Raw genomic sequence first — 16,949 nt, forward strand, 5'->3', positions numbered from 1 at the left:
AAAAAAAAAAAAGTAAAAGCAAGACTAAAATCCTAATTTTTAAAAATAACATATTATTTGACACAATCCTAAAGTGAAAAGTATAATACTTTTTTTTTTTTTGAATCGTTAAAAAGAAAAGAAAAGAAAAGAGAGAGAGAGACAAGAAAAGCTTCTGAGTTTTCCAATCTACAGGTTTAAAAGGAAACAAGAAACATGGGTCCTATTTTTTTTTTTTTTTTTATGAACAAGAAACATGGGTCCTATTTTATTGTTTGTTTCCAACTTTCCATTTTTTATGCTAGATTTCCTTATCCAATTGGGCCAACTCAAGTACTATCACTATCCCATTCACATGCAATAAATATGCTAGGAACAAACGATAAATTTAATATCTATGTTTCTTACTTTTTATATTCCTATTCTCTTCTCACCTGTCATCAGGAACCGTAGAGGGATTTCGCATAATTCAAATTAATCTATGTTGCTCACTTTTTAATTTTTATAAGTCCACTTCATTTGTTTATGATTTTTGTGGAATTAATTGCGCAGTATTGATATATTACCTTAAATTTTTTTTTTTTTAAGGAAAAGATGGTCAAACAATTCCATTTCACATATTCACCTGTACCTTTTTATTTATTTATTGAATTTAAGTAGGCCCCAACGGAATCTAATTGAATTTGAATGAAAAATGTACGACCCAAATTAACAAAACAAAAAATAATAACAAGTCAATGGTAGGAAAAAGAGAAAAGGTTTCAAAAAAGAAAAAAGAAAAAAAGAGAAAAGAAAATACTGTTCATTTATTAATAATACTTTTCACTAGGAAATAGTTAGGTGAAGTGTTTGGAATGTTAAAATCTACTGCTCACTTTTATAAATCAATTTCCTTCATTTTTTTTTCCTAAAATAAGTCAACTCAATCGTTTAAAAAATTGTCCTATAAGATGCACATTATTAATAATTTAACATATAAAGTTTTACCTTAAGGTTAGCTTGAAAAGATTCTTTTTTATTTGGAAAGAGCGAGGTGTCACACTATTGGTCACAACTCACCCATGTGGCAAGTTATGATTAGTGGAGGGGTGATCGTGGGGACACTTTTCCACCGATCAGAACTTACCACATGATGAGTTGTGACCAATAGTGTAACACCAAAATTTTTCTTTTGGGAAAGGGGGAATTATTTCATTTCACAACGCCGGATAGTTATGTATCAACCAAAAAAAAAAAAAAAAAAAAACATAGCCTGATAGCCACCTCATAATGCCTAACTTTTTAAATTTGTGTTAAAGTTGTGAAACCTCCACGAGAATCTATTTGACTTTGCATGTTCATGTACTTGCTAAATGCTAGAACTTTTTTCGAACATTAAATGATCAATGAATTTGCAAACCATACTTTTCTAAGCTGCAAATAAAAGGGCATAGAAACCTATGCTTTTAATCTACCATATACCATACTCATGCAAACAACACCTAACTTTGTAAATACAAAGATAAAGTTCAACAACGTATTATTCATCATCATGTTCTTATTATTAATTTATTATCATTTTTTTTTTCTAAATACAAATATAAATATGGTCGTAATTATCCTTCCCAATCTCTTCACCACTGTATTTTAATAAATGAAAGGGTTGTGGCCACTTTCTAGCATCATTGGGTATAGAATGTCTCAAAAGAACTATCATATACTTGAACGATTAATCATATTCAAAACTCAAAAGCATGTCCCTCCTCATTTCGAAGTTTTGAATTAAAGCCATAATGTTAGCATTCTGAATCTGAAACTGCCTGATTCAAAAGTAGCCAAAAGTTGCACAAAAGACACAATGATTTGTCGTAGAGGGACGAAAAGTACGGGAACTTCGAGATAAGGGTGGTTTTATTTTTGTGGTGTGAAAAGAGGGTTAACAGTGAGGGGAAACATGTGTCCGAGACTGATACGTACTCACCACAGAGATACGTACTCGTCAATGGCTGTGCTCATTCGCACGTACTTTGTAGCGTTGGTTGACACTTGACACTGCCCATGTCACCCTCCCTAGACTCTCTCGCTCAATAACGTGGGCTTAGCCTGTTGCCACCTTACACGTGAGGTCCATATCCTCATTACATTGTCCATGCATGAATGGAACATCAATGGCATATCTCGATCTTTTACCGACCACAACTTTTATATCACAATTTTGACTTAGAAATAATTCACTGCTCTTTTCTTTTTCTATAACTCATGACAATCGACCATATCAAAGTTATAATAAAAGTTATGTTCGCATTTTCTCTTATTGCCTCTTCTTAGAGAAGATCCATGCACATAATTTTGTACCACATTTTTTGAGATATTTTTTACTCATTTTGCTATTTTTGTAAACATGTTCGTTATGTGATGGGAAACAAATCATGTTAGTTATATTGCATTATTTAGAACTCGAGTCTCTAAAACTCGTGTTTTGCTAGAAACTTTTTTTTTTTTTTTTTTTTGAGAATGTATAGATGTGTGTGTGTATATATCACCTCATGTTTATCTCCATAGAACTCAAATCTCAAAGTTCAAAATGAGGCCGCATAACTAATATGTTTCATTTTTTGCCACATAAATAATATGTTTGCAAAAATAACATAATAGGCACAAAAAAACCCACAATCATTACATATGCTATTATGAGTAATGAAAAAAAAAAAGGTTTATTTGAAAGTGATAGTTTACTAATCACATGTCATCAAAGTTGTGACAATAGTGTGATCTTAACAGAACTACTATGCTTCCAAGGGACGGAAAAATATATTATACATCTGATGCATGATATAACTCCTCCTAATGTACAACTTTCAATCTTGCGTTCTTGCCAAAAGACAAATTGGTTCTACAACACACACACAAAATTTTCACACTTCTTTATAACTTGTTAAGAGCATTTCCAACAGATTCATCAATTTTTTGTACTGTTTAGAGAATGAACAGTGACTTTTACCTTTATCTATCCATTTTTTCAAATACACCTTCTAACAGATACTCTATCTCATTTAAATATTATTTCTTCATTCATTATTTATTCTTTTTTTAACAACTATACATCTTCCAACATTTTTTTTGTTCAACATCTAATTATTATAATAGAAAAAAAGAATTTGAAGAATGAACAGTACTCCATCAGACTTGATGAGCTACGTTCATAAGCCCAAAAAAAAACCAGGTTTACCGAATCTGCTGGAGCATAAATAGTGCACAAATTCTCCAAATTTTAGCTATATATACCCGGATACCGATGAGATGCTCAAAGTGGCAAATTTGGTTGAACTAAAGTCAATTTCACATGGATAAATCACTTACACAAGTTATCTTCAACGTCAATTAGAACTTAACACATCAATAAATTATAAACAAAAATGAAAAAATCATGCAAAATTATGTACACAGTATACATAAACTTTCTTATCACAAATTATATATGTTTTGCGTTAAAACCGAGCAAATTGGATAAATTCGACAGAAAATGTTTGGATTACTACTTTTGCCACAACTTGCTCACGTGATAAGTCGTGAATGGTGAAGTAAAAGTGGTGCAACTCCACTACTCAGGACTTGCCACATGAGCAAGTTATGACAAAAATTATGACAAAATTTATGGCTCTAACATCAACCCCAATCCAATTTATAATTTTCCACCCTCTTCTAAAAAAATATATAAATTTTCACCCATCAATGGCCCAATTATATATGCTATTCTTCTCGGGTACATTATATAAGTAATTTAATTGACCTTACATATTCAAAATTTCAAATATTATGGCATGTTTAATAAAAGAGTTTGAATAATATTGTTTGTAATTTTTTGAAATACGTGTAAGTGAAAAAATGTATAAAAATATATGTAATGTTATTTAAAAATTAAAAACAATTGTTTAAGATGCTCTACCAAACAGGGCTCAAAGCGCCTCTCAGATTCACAAAAATGTTTGTAGGCTAGGGGGCTACTTCACAGTTCCGACTGATCCCCTCGTGTAAATAAAAAATGATCTCCCTAGACCACGTCGACCAAAGGACCAGAGTGATCAAAATTAAGAAATCAAATGCTCGAAAAACCAAAACTGCATATCAAACTTTAAAAGTTTTGCAATAATATATTAATATTAGAACTAGCTAAAACACAATATGACCTAATGGAAAAAATAAATAAATAAATTTACGCAAACATATATGTGGCATACATCATTCAGGGCCCAATATTTCATATTGCCAGGGGTTGAACTCTGTTGATGTAACATACATATGGCATAGATCATTCAGGGCTCGATATTTCATATTGCCAGGGATTGAACTCTTTTGATGAAACATCAGTCTCTTTGACGCCATCTGAGCTATCAATAGCAGCCCGGTGTTCAGTATATTTGCCATTGTAGCAGTATATTTCCAAGTCACCCCAAGGTGTAGGAGTAACTTCACTGGTAGGGTCAAACCATTTCGGAGTGAACTGATGGCCCTTGGACTCTCGGCTTCTCTTTTCAGCTCTCTGCCTCTCCTCCAGTCTGCAAAAGATTAACCAGTCATATTAAGGCTTCTTTTTCTATCCCAACTTGAATAGAACTCAATTCACCAATCAAAATTTTCAACCAAGAAGCAACGAATCTCCCTTATCTACCCATAATCTAAATGAAAATGCTACACTAGAGACCTGATTATTTCAATGAACAGGAATAATAATAATAAGCATTTTATCCACAAAAAATTCGTGTTTCTAGTGGTACAATGGGTACAGTTGTGTTTCTAAGTTTAATATCTCGTATTCATTATGTTTGTAAAGAGAAATGCTAGCAACAGTGCCCAACTGCACACATTAGCGTGGTACCACCCTGATTTGGGCTAACTATCATGGAGTTCACAAATCATGAGTAGTCTTATGAAATTTTATCCATTTGTTTCATGTGCATGTGTGTAAGTGTATGTGTGCCAGCGCATGCATGTTAGAGAGAAAGACCTGCTCTTCTCAAAACCAGCTTGGGATAGGTCACCGCTTTCGAGTGCCGATCTATCAGGACGCAAACGAGAATCTGATTCCAATAACTTCTTGGGAGCAGTGTCAAAGCTGTTTAGCTTGTGTGCAAAATGTGTATACTGGAATCTGTCATTTTCCGGTGCTTTAGCAACTCTCCAAGCCTGCAAAGCAGAATAATAGAATACTTCCCATGAGATTTATTCACAGAATAATTTGTATGCTAGTTCAACCTGAAGAGCCTAAAAATTACAACTGCCAAGGATTTAGGGAGAGCTATAGATCAAAAATCATCTCATAGGTATTTAGCAGCATCATAAACATTATCACCTCACCACCAAGGCAGTGATTTTATATTTGCATGTTACATGGTAAGGAATTTATTGACCAATAATTAAAATTATGGGAGAAGTGGGGAACTTTCAAATCCTTGATAGGATATAATCCCATCTTGCAATATAAGTTTATTACATGATTTTACTACATGATCATCTTAATAATTTATTTATTTATTATTATTATACAAATATGATTATCTTAATAATTATTTCCAAAACTATATGTGATGAAAACAAAGACAGCCTCCAGGTCCTCCAATAGACTCTGTAAATCTTTTCTTACTTTTTTTTATTTTTTATTTTTTTACTTGTAAATAAATTCATTAATAAAAGAAGGCAATCCCAATACACAGGCTGTGTACAGAAGAAAGCACAAAAAAATAAATGAATAGATTGTAAATCTAAATAAGCAAAAATAGCTATTTTTTGCTCGGTTATTCTTAAACATGAGGTTCTCTAAAAGCATATATACGGTGATTCTCATTTTTAAATAAGGTACAAAGATATCCAGTGCGAGGCATTTTGATTCCCTTTTGGAGAATCATTTGTCTTTCCTCATAAATGAGAATGAACCAGATCAACTGCAGCTTATCACCCAGCTAGGACCTATATGGTTTAGCAGTATCACAATTAACAAATTCTCAAATTCAGAACAGAATTTGACCTTTTAGCAGCATGTAATTGTAAATCAAAGTCTTAGCATAAATACAACTTCAACCACTCTATAAGAAATAAGATGGTCATAACATCTCAGCCACCAACAATTTTGAACATGATGAGGCCACAGCACAACAGAATGGCCAAGGTATCACCATATATTAATTAATTAATTTTTGTATTCCCACCATGTCATGTATTAATTTTTCAAGAATTGACATGTTACCATACCCATGGTGTGTCATGTCCGTGTCAATTCTGTGTTCATGTTTCCTAGAATCTATGTGTTTGAAAGGTCTATGAATGCTTCGTTTCTCACTTTAATTCCCAAGAAGTGTAATGCTGTTAACATTAAGGACTTTCGCCCCATCAGTTTGGTGGGTAGTGTGTACAAGCTGCTATCCAAGGTGTTGGCTAATAGGTTGAGGGTGGTTCTGGATAATCTTATCTCTGAGTCTCAAAATTCATTTGTTGGCGGAAGGCAGATCCTAGATTCCGTGCTTATTGCAAATGAATGTCTAAATAGCAGGTTGAAGAGCAGATTACCGGGTGTTGTTTGCAAGCTTGACATTGAAAAAGTATATGACCATTTGAACTGGGAGGTCTTGTTTTATTTGTTGGGCCGGATGGGTTTTGGGTTGAAATGGAGGGGGTGGATTAGGGCTTGTGTTACTTTTGTGCGCTTTTCAGTCCTGGTAAATGGCGCCCCTGAAGGTTTTTTTGGAAGTTCTCGTGAATTGAAACAAGGGGATCCATTATCCCCGCTTCTGTTTCTTTTGATAATAGAGGTTTTGAGTAGACTATTGAAGAAGACAAAGGAATGTAATCTTATTCGGGGTTTTCAGGTGGGCTCTATGAACTTTGTTGGTGTGCGTATCTCCCATATGTTATTTGCTAATGACACTATCTTTTTTTGTGATGCTTCTAGAGAACAGCTTCTGTCCATAAGGTTGGTGTTGTCTTGTTTTCAGGCTTTTACGAGTTTGAAGGTCAATGTTGGGAAAAGTGAGATTGTCCCTGTTGGAGAGGAAAAATCTAGATGCACTGGCTAATATTCTCCATTGTAGAGTGGGCAGTTTGCCTATGAAATATTTAGGGATGTCGTTGGGGACTTCTTTTAAGACAGCTTCGATTTGGAATCCTATTTTGGAGAAAATGGAGAAGAAGCTATCTGGGTGGAAGCATCTCTATTTATCTAAGGGTGGTATGCTCATGCTCCTTAAGAGTACTCTCCCAAGCCTCCCAACGTACTTTTTATCTCTTTTTACTATTCCTAAATCTGTGGCTGCTAGATTAGAAAGTATTCAAAAGAATTTTCTTTGGGAGTCTTCTGAGGGGAGTTTCAAATATCCTTTGGTGGCTTGGGAAAAGGTGTGTTTACCCGTCGAGATGGGTGGTTTGGGGATTAGAAGTGTGGTGTCTTTTAATCAAGCATTATTAGGAAAATGGTTGTGGAGATATGGTCATGAAGTTACCCATCTTTGGCGGCGAGTTATCTCCACAAAATATGGTAAGGGTCAAGGGGGATGGTGTATTAAAGTGTGAAGGAGGACTCATGGGTGTGGCCTATGGAGAAGCATTAATGAAGGGTGGGAGAGCTTTTCTAAGCATCTGTCTTTTGTTGTGGGTGAAGGCACTCGTATCCGCTTTTGGCACGATAGGTGGATTGGGGATAATACTCTAAAAGATCTCTATCCTGAGCTCTATGTGTGTTCAGCAGTCAAGGATGCTTGTATCTCTGAGGTTCTGTGGATTCCTGAAAAGGGTACTATTAGAGTATGGGATTTAAGGTTTTATAAAGCTTTTGAAGATTGGGAGCTAGCTGCATCTTATTCCCTATTCCAGCTTATCCAAATTTGTATTCCTCAGGGTGATAGGAGCGATACCCTTTGTTAGCGGTTAAAAGGTGATGGTAAGTTTGACATTCGGACTTATTACTATGCGATTTGGGGTGCTTCGAATTCTTTGTTTCCTTGGAAAGGTGTTTGGAAACCAAAGATTCCTAGGCGAGTGGTGTTCTTTTAGTGGACTGCTACACATGGTCGGATCCTCACTTTGGATAATCTAATGCTTAGGAGTCACCCTCTGGCTACTTGGTGTTGTATGTGTTGTTGTGATGAGGAGTCGATAGACCACCTTCTTCTTCATTGTCCTATTACTCATTCCTTATGGACTTTTATGCTTCAAGCTTTTGATATTCATTGGGTTATGCCAGGTTCAGTGGCGGGTTTGTTATCCTATTGGCATCAATGGCTTGGGAAACATAATTCGAACATTTGGAGTTTGGTTCCAGGGCTTAATGTGGATTTAGTGGTTGGAACGTAATCATCATTCCTTTGAGGATAATGAGAAGACGTTGGATGACTTAAAGGTTTTATGCCAACGTAGTCTTTTGGAGTGGTCTCGTTGTTGAGGTTTTACTAATTATTCTTCTCTCTTTGAGTTTATGCTTTCCCTTAGCTTAGTTTCCTAATTACTCTTTTTGTTGTGCTGTTTGTTCTATTTTTTCTTGATTGTTCATCATCGTGAACAACTTGTACTTTTCCTTATTTTCTCTTTAATAATAGTTTTCTGATTACCTATCAAAAAAAAAAAAAAAATGTAGTGAATGGTGCAGAGTGCATACCGAACAAAATTTACAAGTGTGTCCATGTCACCCATCAAAGAGTACAAACAGCCAAGAATAGTTGAAAAGCTACCTCTTTCAGTTCAGTGCCAGGAAGTGGTTCCCCTTCTGAGTCACAGGGTTGATAACTCATTGATTCATTCCATTTGCCAGTCATCAATATCTTGGGTTCCTCAGCAGCATTATATACATACCCATCCACTTCGTAGCGACCAGCTCTGTAGACACAATTCCCTATATGTCAGCATAGGCGTGAAATCCTAAAAGGCAATACATAGATTGATGAAATACAGCTAAATATTCTTAATAAAAAATTTTAAAATAAATATAATCAAGCTTCCATAACGGTCAATCCATTCTAAATGTTTGATTTAATGAGACTATAAGCATATACACATGCAATAAGTATTGCAAGCAAGTCCAAATAATATTGTTGAGAGAATGCTGCAGCCTGCAATAGAATGAATTGACAAGTATACGATCTGGATTTTGGGCTGCAGAACCAGGAAATAATTCCTGCCTCTTTAATGGAAAAATGTTCATATGGGGCCAGTAGGTATCTTAGACAACCATATTAAGGTGGCATACTAGATCTGCAACCTTGCCTGTATGTCCAAAATGTCTGACAGAGGGTACTATCTTTCAGAATTAACAAATATTTGGACCATATTTCTGCCAGAAGGAGAAATTAACACCACTTCAAAGGAAATAGACTGTACCCAAACCAGCCACATGGTTGAAAATAAAGCACAACTTTGTCTCCAGTGGTCAAATTTGTCAAGACCATCTCCCCTGGTGAGTCAACCCAAGTTCGTCCAAAGATTAAGTTGTTTACTTTTGTTGGAGGGGGCACCAAATCAAGGACTACACCATCTCTTTTGAGGGTTACTCGAGACCTGCATACAAACATGTAAATGTCAGCAACCTCTTGTAAAATAACACTTGCCACTAAGATGCATAGCAGACAAAATCAACACTATGCAAAGCTTATGATGTAGAACAACAAAAACTCTGACACCATATTTGACAGAAATATATAATAAATTTTGGAATCAACACCTAGGGTTGGCTAGAGTCAACACTAAGCCATTGGAAAAAATTGTAACTAAAATTTTGTTCATAAAGCAAAACTTGTCTCCATTGGAGTACAATAGCACATTTATAAAGACTACTAAGATTAAACCTTAATCCTAATTGACTTAGGTCAAAACTTAATTCTTATATTATGAAAATAACCTTGACGCTAGGAAATTGAATGATATACTATTAACCTTACTAGCTAATAAGACCTAAAAATAATCCAATGTACTGACAGTAAAAAAAAAAAAAAACTGTAATTTGCGATCTTGATGTACTCCTTTCCATGTACACTCCCGGGTGTACTTGGATCTTTTGATTAATGATATTTCGTTATTTATCAAAAAAAATTTGAGGTAGCTACATTAAAGAGCAAAGTCAGCCATTAATTGCAATTTTCCCCTCCAAACCACCAATCTAAAAACAAATCCTCTCCAAACCATAAGCTCAGTTGCAATATCCCTTAAACTATAAAATCGAGCAATCAACCCCCATTGATTGGCAATAGAAAATTGGTCCCCACCATTGCGATTTTCTGTTAAATTCAAAAAAATTTAACGGAAAATCCAATTTTCTTGAAATGCATTCCCAAATCACAAATATTATTTCAATGTAGATTTTGCCTCCAACTCAAATGGGTTAAAATGGGTCCAAAAAGTAAAGTAAATCCCACACCCCACACCCCACATCCCCCCCACCACCAAAAAAAAAAACTTAGACAAGCATAACTCTCTCTCTCTCTCTCTCTCTCTCTCTCCCCATATTTGGATTTTGGATATTAAGATCAATAGGCATGCTAGCGTTTTTTCGGCAGTTGGCGGATTAATACTCATAGATGGTGGGGAAAGAGCTAGTGTAGGGCAAAATGGAGTTTTCTATTCTCCAAAGAGTATCTGAAGCCTCCTACTGCAAAGTTTGATTTTGCTTATTTTATTGTTTTTTGGTATAAACATCTAAATGTTTGTTTAGAAACACACCAAATTTGTTTCTTAATAATTTGAAATGTGATGGTATATTGAGATTCTGAATGAGATTATATATATATATATATTTTATTTATTTGTATAAGACAATACAAGGACTCAAGTAAAAAAGTAAGTATAATGAAAGAAATTGCATTTTTCTTTCTGATCCAACCTGCAGGGTGGTTGGCCAATGTTTTAGCAAGCCCAATTTTTTCTTTTCTTTTGATTCAATTTTTGTAATTGTTTATGAACGGTTTGATGGGCATTTCCATCATGGACAGATGCATGAATTTTGAAAATAATTACACTTAAAGTTAAAATTTTGAAAATCAACCAAAATTACTAATGACGGCAGGTTATATGTAAATCGACAATAAATCAGGGGGCTTATTGCTCAATTTGTAGTTTTGGGGAACATTGCAACTGACCCCGTATTTTTTTTTTGGGGGGGGGGGGGGGGGGGGGGAGAGGAGAGGAAGGTGCAATTGACCCTTATGTATATTATTGAGTTAGAAAAAAAATTATAAGATATTTTATATATATATATATATATTAAAAAATAGCAATATAGATAAACAGAGCAAAATATTTTTACCTTCCAATAGGATAGACATCAACTGAGTTCCCTAAAAATTTGGTTTTCACCTTTGAAGTTATGTCATAAATGAAATGTTCATTCTCAGCATGTCCAGCACTTATTGGAGGGTGATGACTAACCTGAAAGGAAAAATAATTTGTAAGGGATATTAAAAGTAGGTAGCATCAACAATGCAGCACACTCAATGATAATTGTGATTGCTTCTACTTCCATCAAAAGCATCATGACAAATTTTTTATAAATATCACGACAATAAATAAATAAACAAATAGACACTTTAAAACTTACCTGTTCTGATATGAATGTAATGCCACCATGATTAACCATTTCATAAGTCTCACCAAGAATTGGATTAAATGGTTTCCAGGTTCTTTGGAGCGCATAGTAGACAGATATAAACCATGTTGCTGCAACCAGCAAGCACAAGTCTCAGATCACACATACTCACACAGAAACGGAGACACAAGCACAAACACAGACAGACAGAGTAAGACACACGTGAAAGAATACTTACTAGCATACATCAATCGCATGTAGGGATCTTCACATTCATCTGCCAGATCTAACAGGTAGGAGTATTCCATCAGCTGTTACAAACAGCATAAAATTTATGAGTTTCCTCAACAGCCCAAAATAAAGTAAAAGCTTCCCTACAATGCAGTTAAAATACAATAAACACAAACCTCAGCCATTTTCTGCAGCATTGACATTGGTTCAAAAATAAGTACTGGAAGTGTCACCATTGATGTGACATCAGAGCCTACATACTTTTGCATTATTTTCCAGTAACTATCCCGATCCTAAAAAAAGCCAAGAACAAACTTGAGAACTGAGAATGCATGTATGCATAAATAATATAGAAGAAGACAACTTTAAAATAATAAAATCTATTTTAGTTCTTTGTTACATAAGAAAAAGCACCTTTCTCTTATTTAAATTTGAGCTGAGCAACTGTGCAACTACCAACAAAATATAAGCTTTTATAATTACATATTTACATTTTTAAGCATTGCAAAATCCTGCCGTATGATCTCATTTGTGTATTGAAACACATTGTATGATAATTATCACAAGTCATACAATACTTTTTGGCATAGCAAAATAGGCCTCAAATGCACCGAGATTGAGTTTTCACCATTCCTTAAGATGTGGATGTTAAAGGCTAGGAAGCACGGACACGGGTACAAGTACGATACAGAAACACGAGCAATTCTGAAAAATTATAACATGACACAACAGATAAGACATGGGTACGACACCGCAAATGAAGTGCCCCATGCTTCCTAGGTTAAAGGTTACTACTTAGGTAATTATTCCATAAGCTCAGCATGATATTCCAGAACTGCAATCCAAGTACATGTTTTTATAACCAACTCGCTTGGGTACTGCAAAACGAGATACACATAATTGATAAAGTAGTGTACCTCCTGTTTCCATCTTCCTTTTCTTGCTTCATCTTCAGCATCTTCAGTTCCTCCTTCGGGATTAACAACTTCAAGTCCTTCGTAACCAATTAAACTGGATATTTACAAGTATCACAAATTGTGTTAGATTAGATTCTTCAAAACAAGGAACTATATTATGGGTGCATTTGTAAAATGAGCGTTTTGTTAAAAATAAATAAATAAATAAACTATTGAGAAATTGTGGTTGCAAAACAAAGTTCTGGGTTATAAAAACGGTTTTTTAATCTCCCAAAAGCCTAACCAAACGGACCATATATTCAATATACATAACAAACCCTTAACATTGGCACCTCAATCAGCACAAACTTCTTAAAAGCCCGAATTCAATGAATATTGAATTAAATATAAAAGGATTAAAGGACTAGCGCAAATAATTCAAGGCTGATTACTGAGCTCAATATCAAACTTTATATTTATTATATTTTAGCATCATTAAGATCCAGAAACAAAGAACAATTAACAGTACAAATCATCGTGTACAAGAAATCAAAATTGAACAAAATTTAAGATCACGTTAAAAAAAAAAAAAAAGCGAAGGTTATATAGTATACCCGTTGACTGATTTGCTCATAGCGCTACCAAAATTCGATATACTCGCAGCGATGGAGGAGAAAAACCCACCGCCTTTCTTCGGATCCGTGGAATCCATTTCTCAAAACCCTAGAGAAAGTCCCAGCAGAAAGAGAGAGTTTGATTTTTGAAAAAGGGATTAGAATTTTGGATTAGCTTTATAATGCGAAAAGTGAAGAAGAGCAACTTTAAACGAATCTCGTTGGCGGTTCCTTTGTTTGAAGTCAAAAAATATTTGAAGGAAGGAACTTTCTCTGGCCCATGCCGCTGGAACGCGTTTTATTGAGGAGCGTGAGATTTTTCCTGTGCATTGGGCAACTGATTAATAGCTAGTTTTTTGCTGAGATTATCTATATTTTGTGGATTCATATTACTTAAGGTATGTATGGTACGCTGTAATAGTTTCTGTAATGAAATATTATGTGTAATATCAATTCAATCATTTGGTTGTATTTTTATTGCATTGATTAATTATTACATTGGAATAACTATTTTTTAAATTCAAGAATAGCTATTCCTCTTTAAAATAGATGTAATAGCTATTCCTTGGTGTATATAATAGGTTTTAAAATTAATATATTTCAAAAAATGTAAAGTTTCTTTATACATTTTCTTTTACAAGTTTTCCATATGTAACAACCAAATTTATGAATAGTAATAATTATTTCATTACAATGTTTTCAAATTCCCAGTAATAAAGATTACTATTCCTAATGTAATCTTCATTCGGTGTACCAAACGTACCCTTAACTTTTAGCATAATTTGTCTTTTGGCGATAATATTTTTTAGAAAATTAATTATTTTTAAAAATTATTTTTTTATAAAAATTATTTTATTTTTATATATTTGATGGTAACTTAAATGAGTTAGAAAATAATTTCATAACTTTCATTATTTACCTTAATGTGAGGTAGAGTTGTTTACCAAAAAGATTTAGTGGAAAATAATTTATAAAAATAAGCCATATTTTTCAGTTAACCAAAAATAGTTTTTCTTTGACTTATTTTTTTTTTAATACTACTAAACACTAAAAAAATATATTTACATAAAGTTTTTCATCAAAACAAACAGAGTGCCAGTGTAACTTTAATTAATATTACATCTTAGATGTCTTTTTTAATTAGATGTGAATTTTAACAAATCCATTATTGTATTACATTATTTTCATATATTCTTTATGCTTGTAAAATTTCAAAGTGATCAAAGATGAATAGTCATATTATCGTGGGTTTCAATTAATTCAACTAGTAGAGTCTTTGATAGTTAAATACAAGATGTGAGGTTCAATAAATAAACTATTGAGAAATTGTGTTCAATTACGTTATAGTCAGGGGGTTCAAATGAACCCCTTACCTGAAAATTATATATATATATATATAATATTTATAAATTAAAAAAAAAAAAAAGTTGTTTTAAACCCCCTGCAATACAAATTTGCATACCCTCACAATGAACCCGACCCCCCCCCCAACCCCTTTTTTTAAGCCCAACTTAAACTCCGGAAAAAAAGAAAAAAAGAAAAAAAGAAGTCCAAAAGAAAATTTTGGTCTTTAATCTCAGAAATAAAAAGCTCATAAATCAAATTTTGAAAAATCATAAATAAAAAAAGAATGTCAAATAAAACCTAAGAATTTGCAGTTGTCTAACCTCAAAAATCCCTCATTATCCTTTTTCACTCTCCAAAGTCCAAACTCAAAGGAAAAAGGCTGCCTCTGCTTCTCACACACACAAAATCTGCCGTTGCATGGCTCCCACGATCTGCCGCCGCCGCTTGATTTGCCTTTTGTTGCTACTTGATCTAGCTTAATCTGGTTTTTCAGCTCTCTTTTTCTCTCTTTCTTTCTTTCACTGTGAGTGTGTGTTTTTAGTGTTTTGATACGTTATTTCACTGAATCTGTGTGAGTGAGTAGGGGCTATGGGGTTAAGAACTATGTTCTGATATTTGTTGTTGAGTAAATCATCTTGGGTTTTGAGTCTCTAATTGTATTGATTTGATATAAAGTTGAGTTATGAGTTGTCTTTTGCACTTGACTACTATTTGACTAAATTTGTGACTTGTGAGTGGTATTTTAATTTTGCTGGAGGTGACTTGTGAGTTGTGAGTGGTTGTTGGCTATGTGACTTAGTCAATACATTAACACTAAAGGACAATAAAAATATAAAACATTTAAAGAATTATAAACTTATAAATTGAATAATTGCAAAAAAATCACTTAACAACAATAATTAATATGTTTATTGTAGATTTTTTTTTTGGGGGGTGATATTGATATATTCAAGTCTCTTTTGTTTTAGATTTTATATAATTTATGTTTCTTATTGACCTCCTGAACAAAAATCCTAGAGCCACCCTTGTATATTATTAATCAATTGTTTAAATTCAAGTTTTTATAGTTTAAAATAATACATAAAAAATGAGTTTATGAATCAAATAGTAAATAACAAATTATTAGATAATATAATATTGATTAGACATACACCAAATAGAAAAAAGTATCTTCCAAGCCGATCTCGTGAAACTCATATCTCACTAACATGCGAGTCCCATGTGAGACTGTGGCATACAAGATTTTTCCCACAAAGTATATCTTTTAGCTCATCTTATTACACACTCTTGATTTAGCTGTTGTTTGAATGACCAATAAGAAATTAAGAAGAATCCAAAAAGGCGGCCTGGCCACTCCAGCCCAAAATGCTCTCACCCTCACATGCTTGCCAACTTGCAAATGTATTTGGCTGCTTTGCTTTGCGTTAGCCGGCGAGAGATTTGAATCATTTGAGATTTCTCTTGCCTACAGGCAGCGTTGCGTAGCATTGACAACTCAAAAGCGTAGCTGCGCAACGTGATACGGTACGTGGGTGGGGTTAATGTAATGTTAATTATCACATGGGGGATGGGCCCACGTACATGGATGGATCACAATTCACAATAGCAATAATAATATTCTTATTCATATTCACGTACCATCTTTGTATTAATCTTGAATAACAGACTTACTATATAACGATGGCACTATGATTTTGTATAAATTAAGTATACTACAAACACTTTCTCAAAAGAAAAAAAAAAGAAAAAGAAAAGGGTATACTACATAACTCTCATGCTTCATGATTTTGTACAAAGCCATCCAGTACATCAATCCCATTCACAATACTGCCAGGGCCGCCCAAGGCCCATTACAAAAGAGCTTAAATTCAGTCCGGATGTGGCGCCACCAATAGTATAACGCCACATCAACACTCAATTAAAATCTCATTAAAAAAAAAAAAAACAATGAACATCTATGTTGATGTTGGCAACGGTAATGTTATCAGAGAGGGGGTTTTTGTTGGAGAGATACGAATGGAGAGAGAAAGACTTAAGCACTCTGACGAAGAGGAAGACGCACTGGCTCGTAGCACAAAGAAATTCAAAGACAGTCATGAATCTTCAAGGGAGAAAGAGTATGGATTGGGTAAGAAAATGGGAAGCTACAAAGATAGATTGGTGGGTGCAATCCCTGGTGCATTTGAACAAGCGTTTGGCTTTGATTGCTCCATGAATGAGGATCTTGAGTCGGACAATGAAGAGGAACCGTGTCATGATGGGAGTACCAGGGTATGCTTTTCCAAAGAGGAGAAGATATGTATGAGATCACCCTGGCAAAGAGCTCTGATTATTAAAACTTTTGGG

At 34.0% G+C, this 16,949-nt stretch overlaps 1 protein-coding gene across 1 annotated transcript; it reads right to left on the minus strand.

Moving 5' to 3' along the window:
• Positions 1-4,059: 4,059 nt before the first annotated feature.
• Positions 4,060-13,576, minus strand: LOC111983163 (oxysterol-binding protein-related protein 3A). The gene is made up of 10 exons (XM_065762759.1): positions 13,257-13,576; positions 12,664-12,757; positions 11,923-12,039; positions 11,754-11,826; positions 11,528-11,646; positions 11,237-11,358; positions 9,319-9,495; positions 8,673-8,817; positions 4,964-5,142; positions 4,060-4,514 (listed from the first exon to the last, which is right to left on the minus strand). Exons 1-10 carry the CDS (start codon positions 13,352-13,354, stop codon positions 4,268-4,270), a joined length of 1,371 nt encoding a protein of 456 aa, XP_065618831.1. The 5' UTR covers positions 13,355-13,576; the 3' UTR covers positions 4,060-4,267.
• Between the last annotated feature and the right edge of the window lie 3,373 nt (positions 13,577-16,949).

Source organism: Quercus suber, unplaced genomic scaffold (assembly GCF_002906115.3).
Source record: "Quercus suber isolate HL8 unplaced genomic scaffold, Cork oak 2.0 scaffold_472, whole genome shotgun sequence".
NCBI lineage: Eukaryota > Viridiplantae > Streptophyta > Magnoliopsida > Fagales > Fagaceae > Quercus > Quercus suber.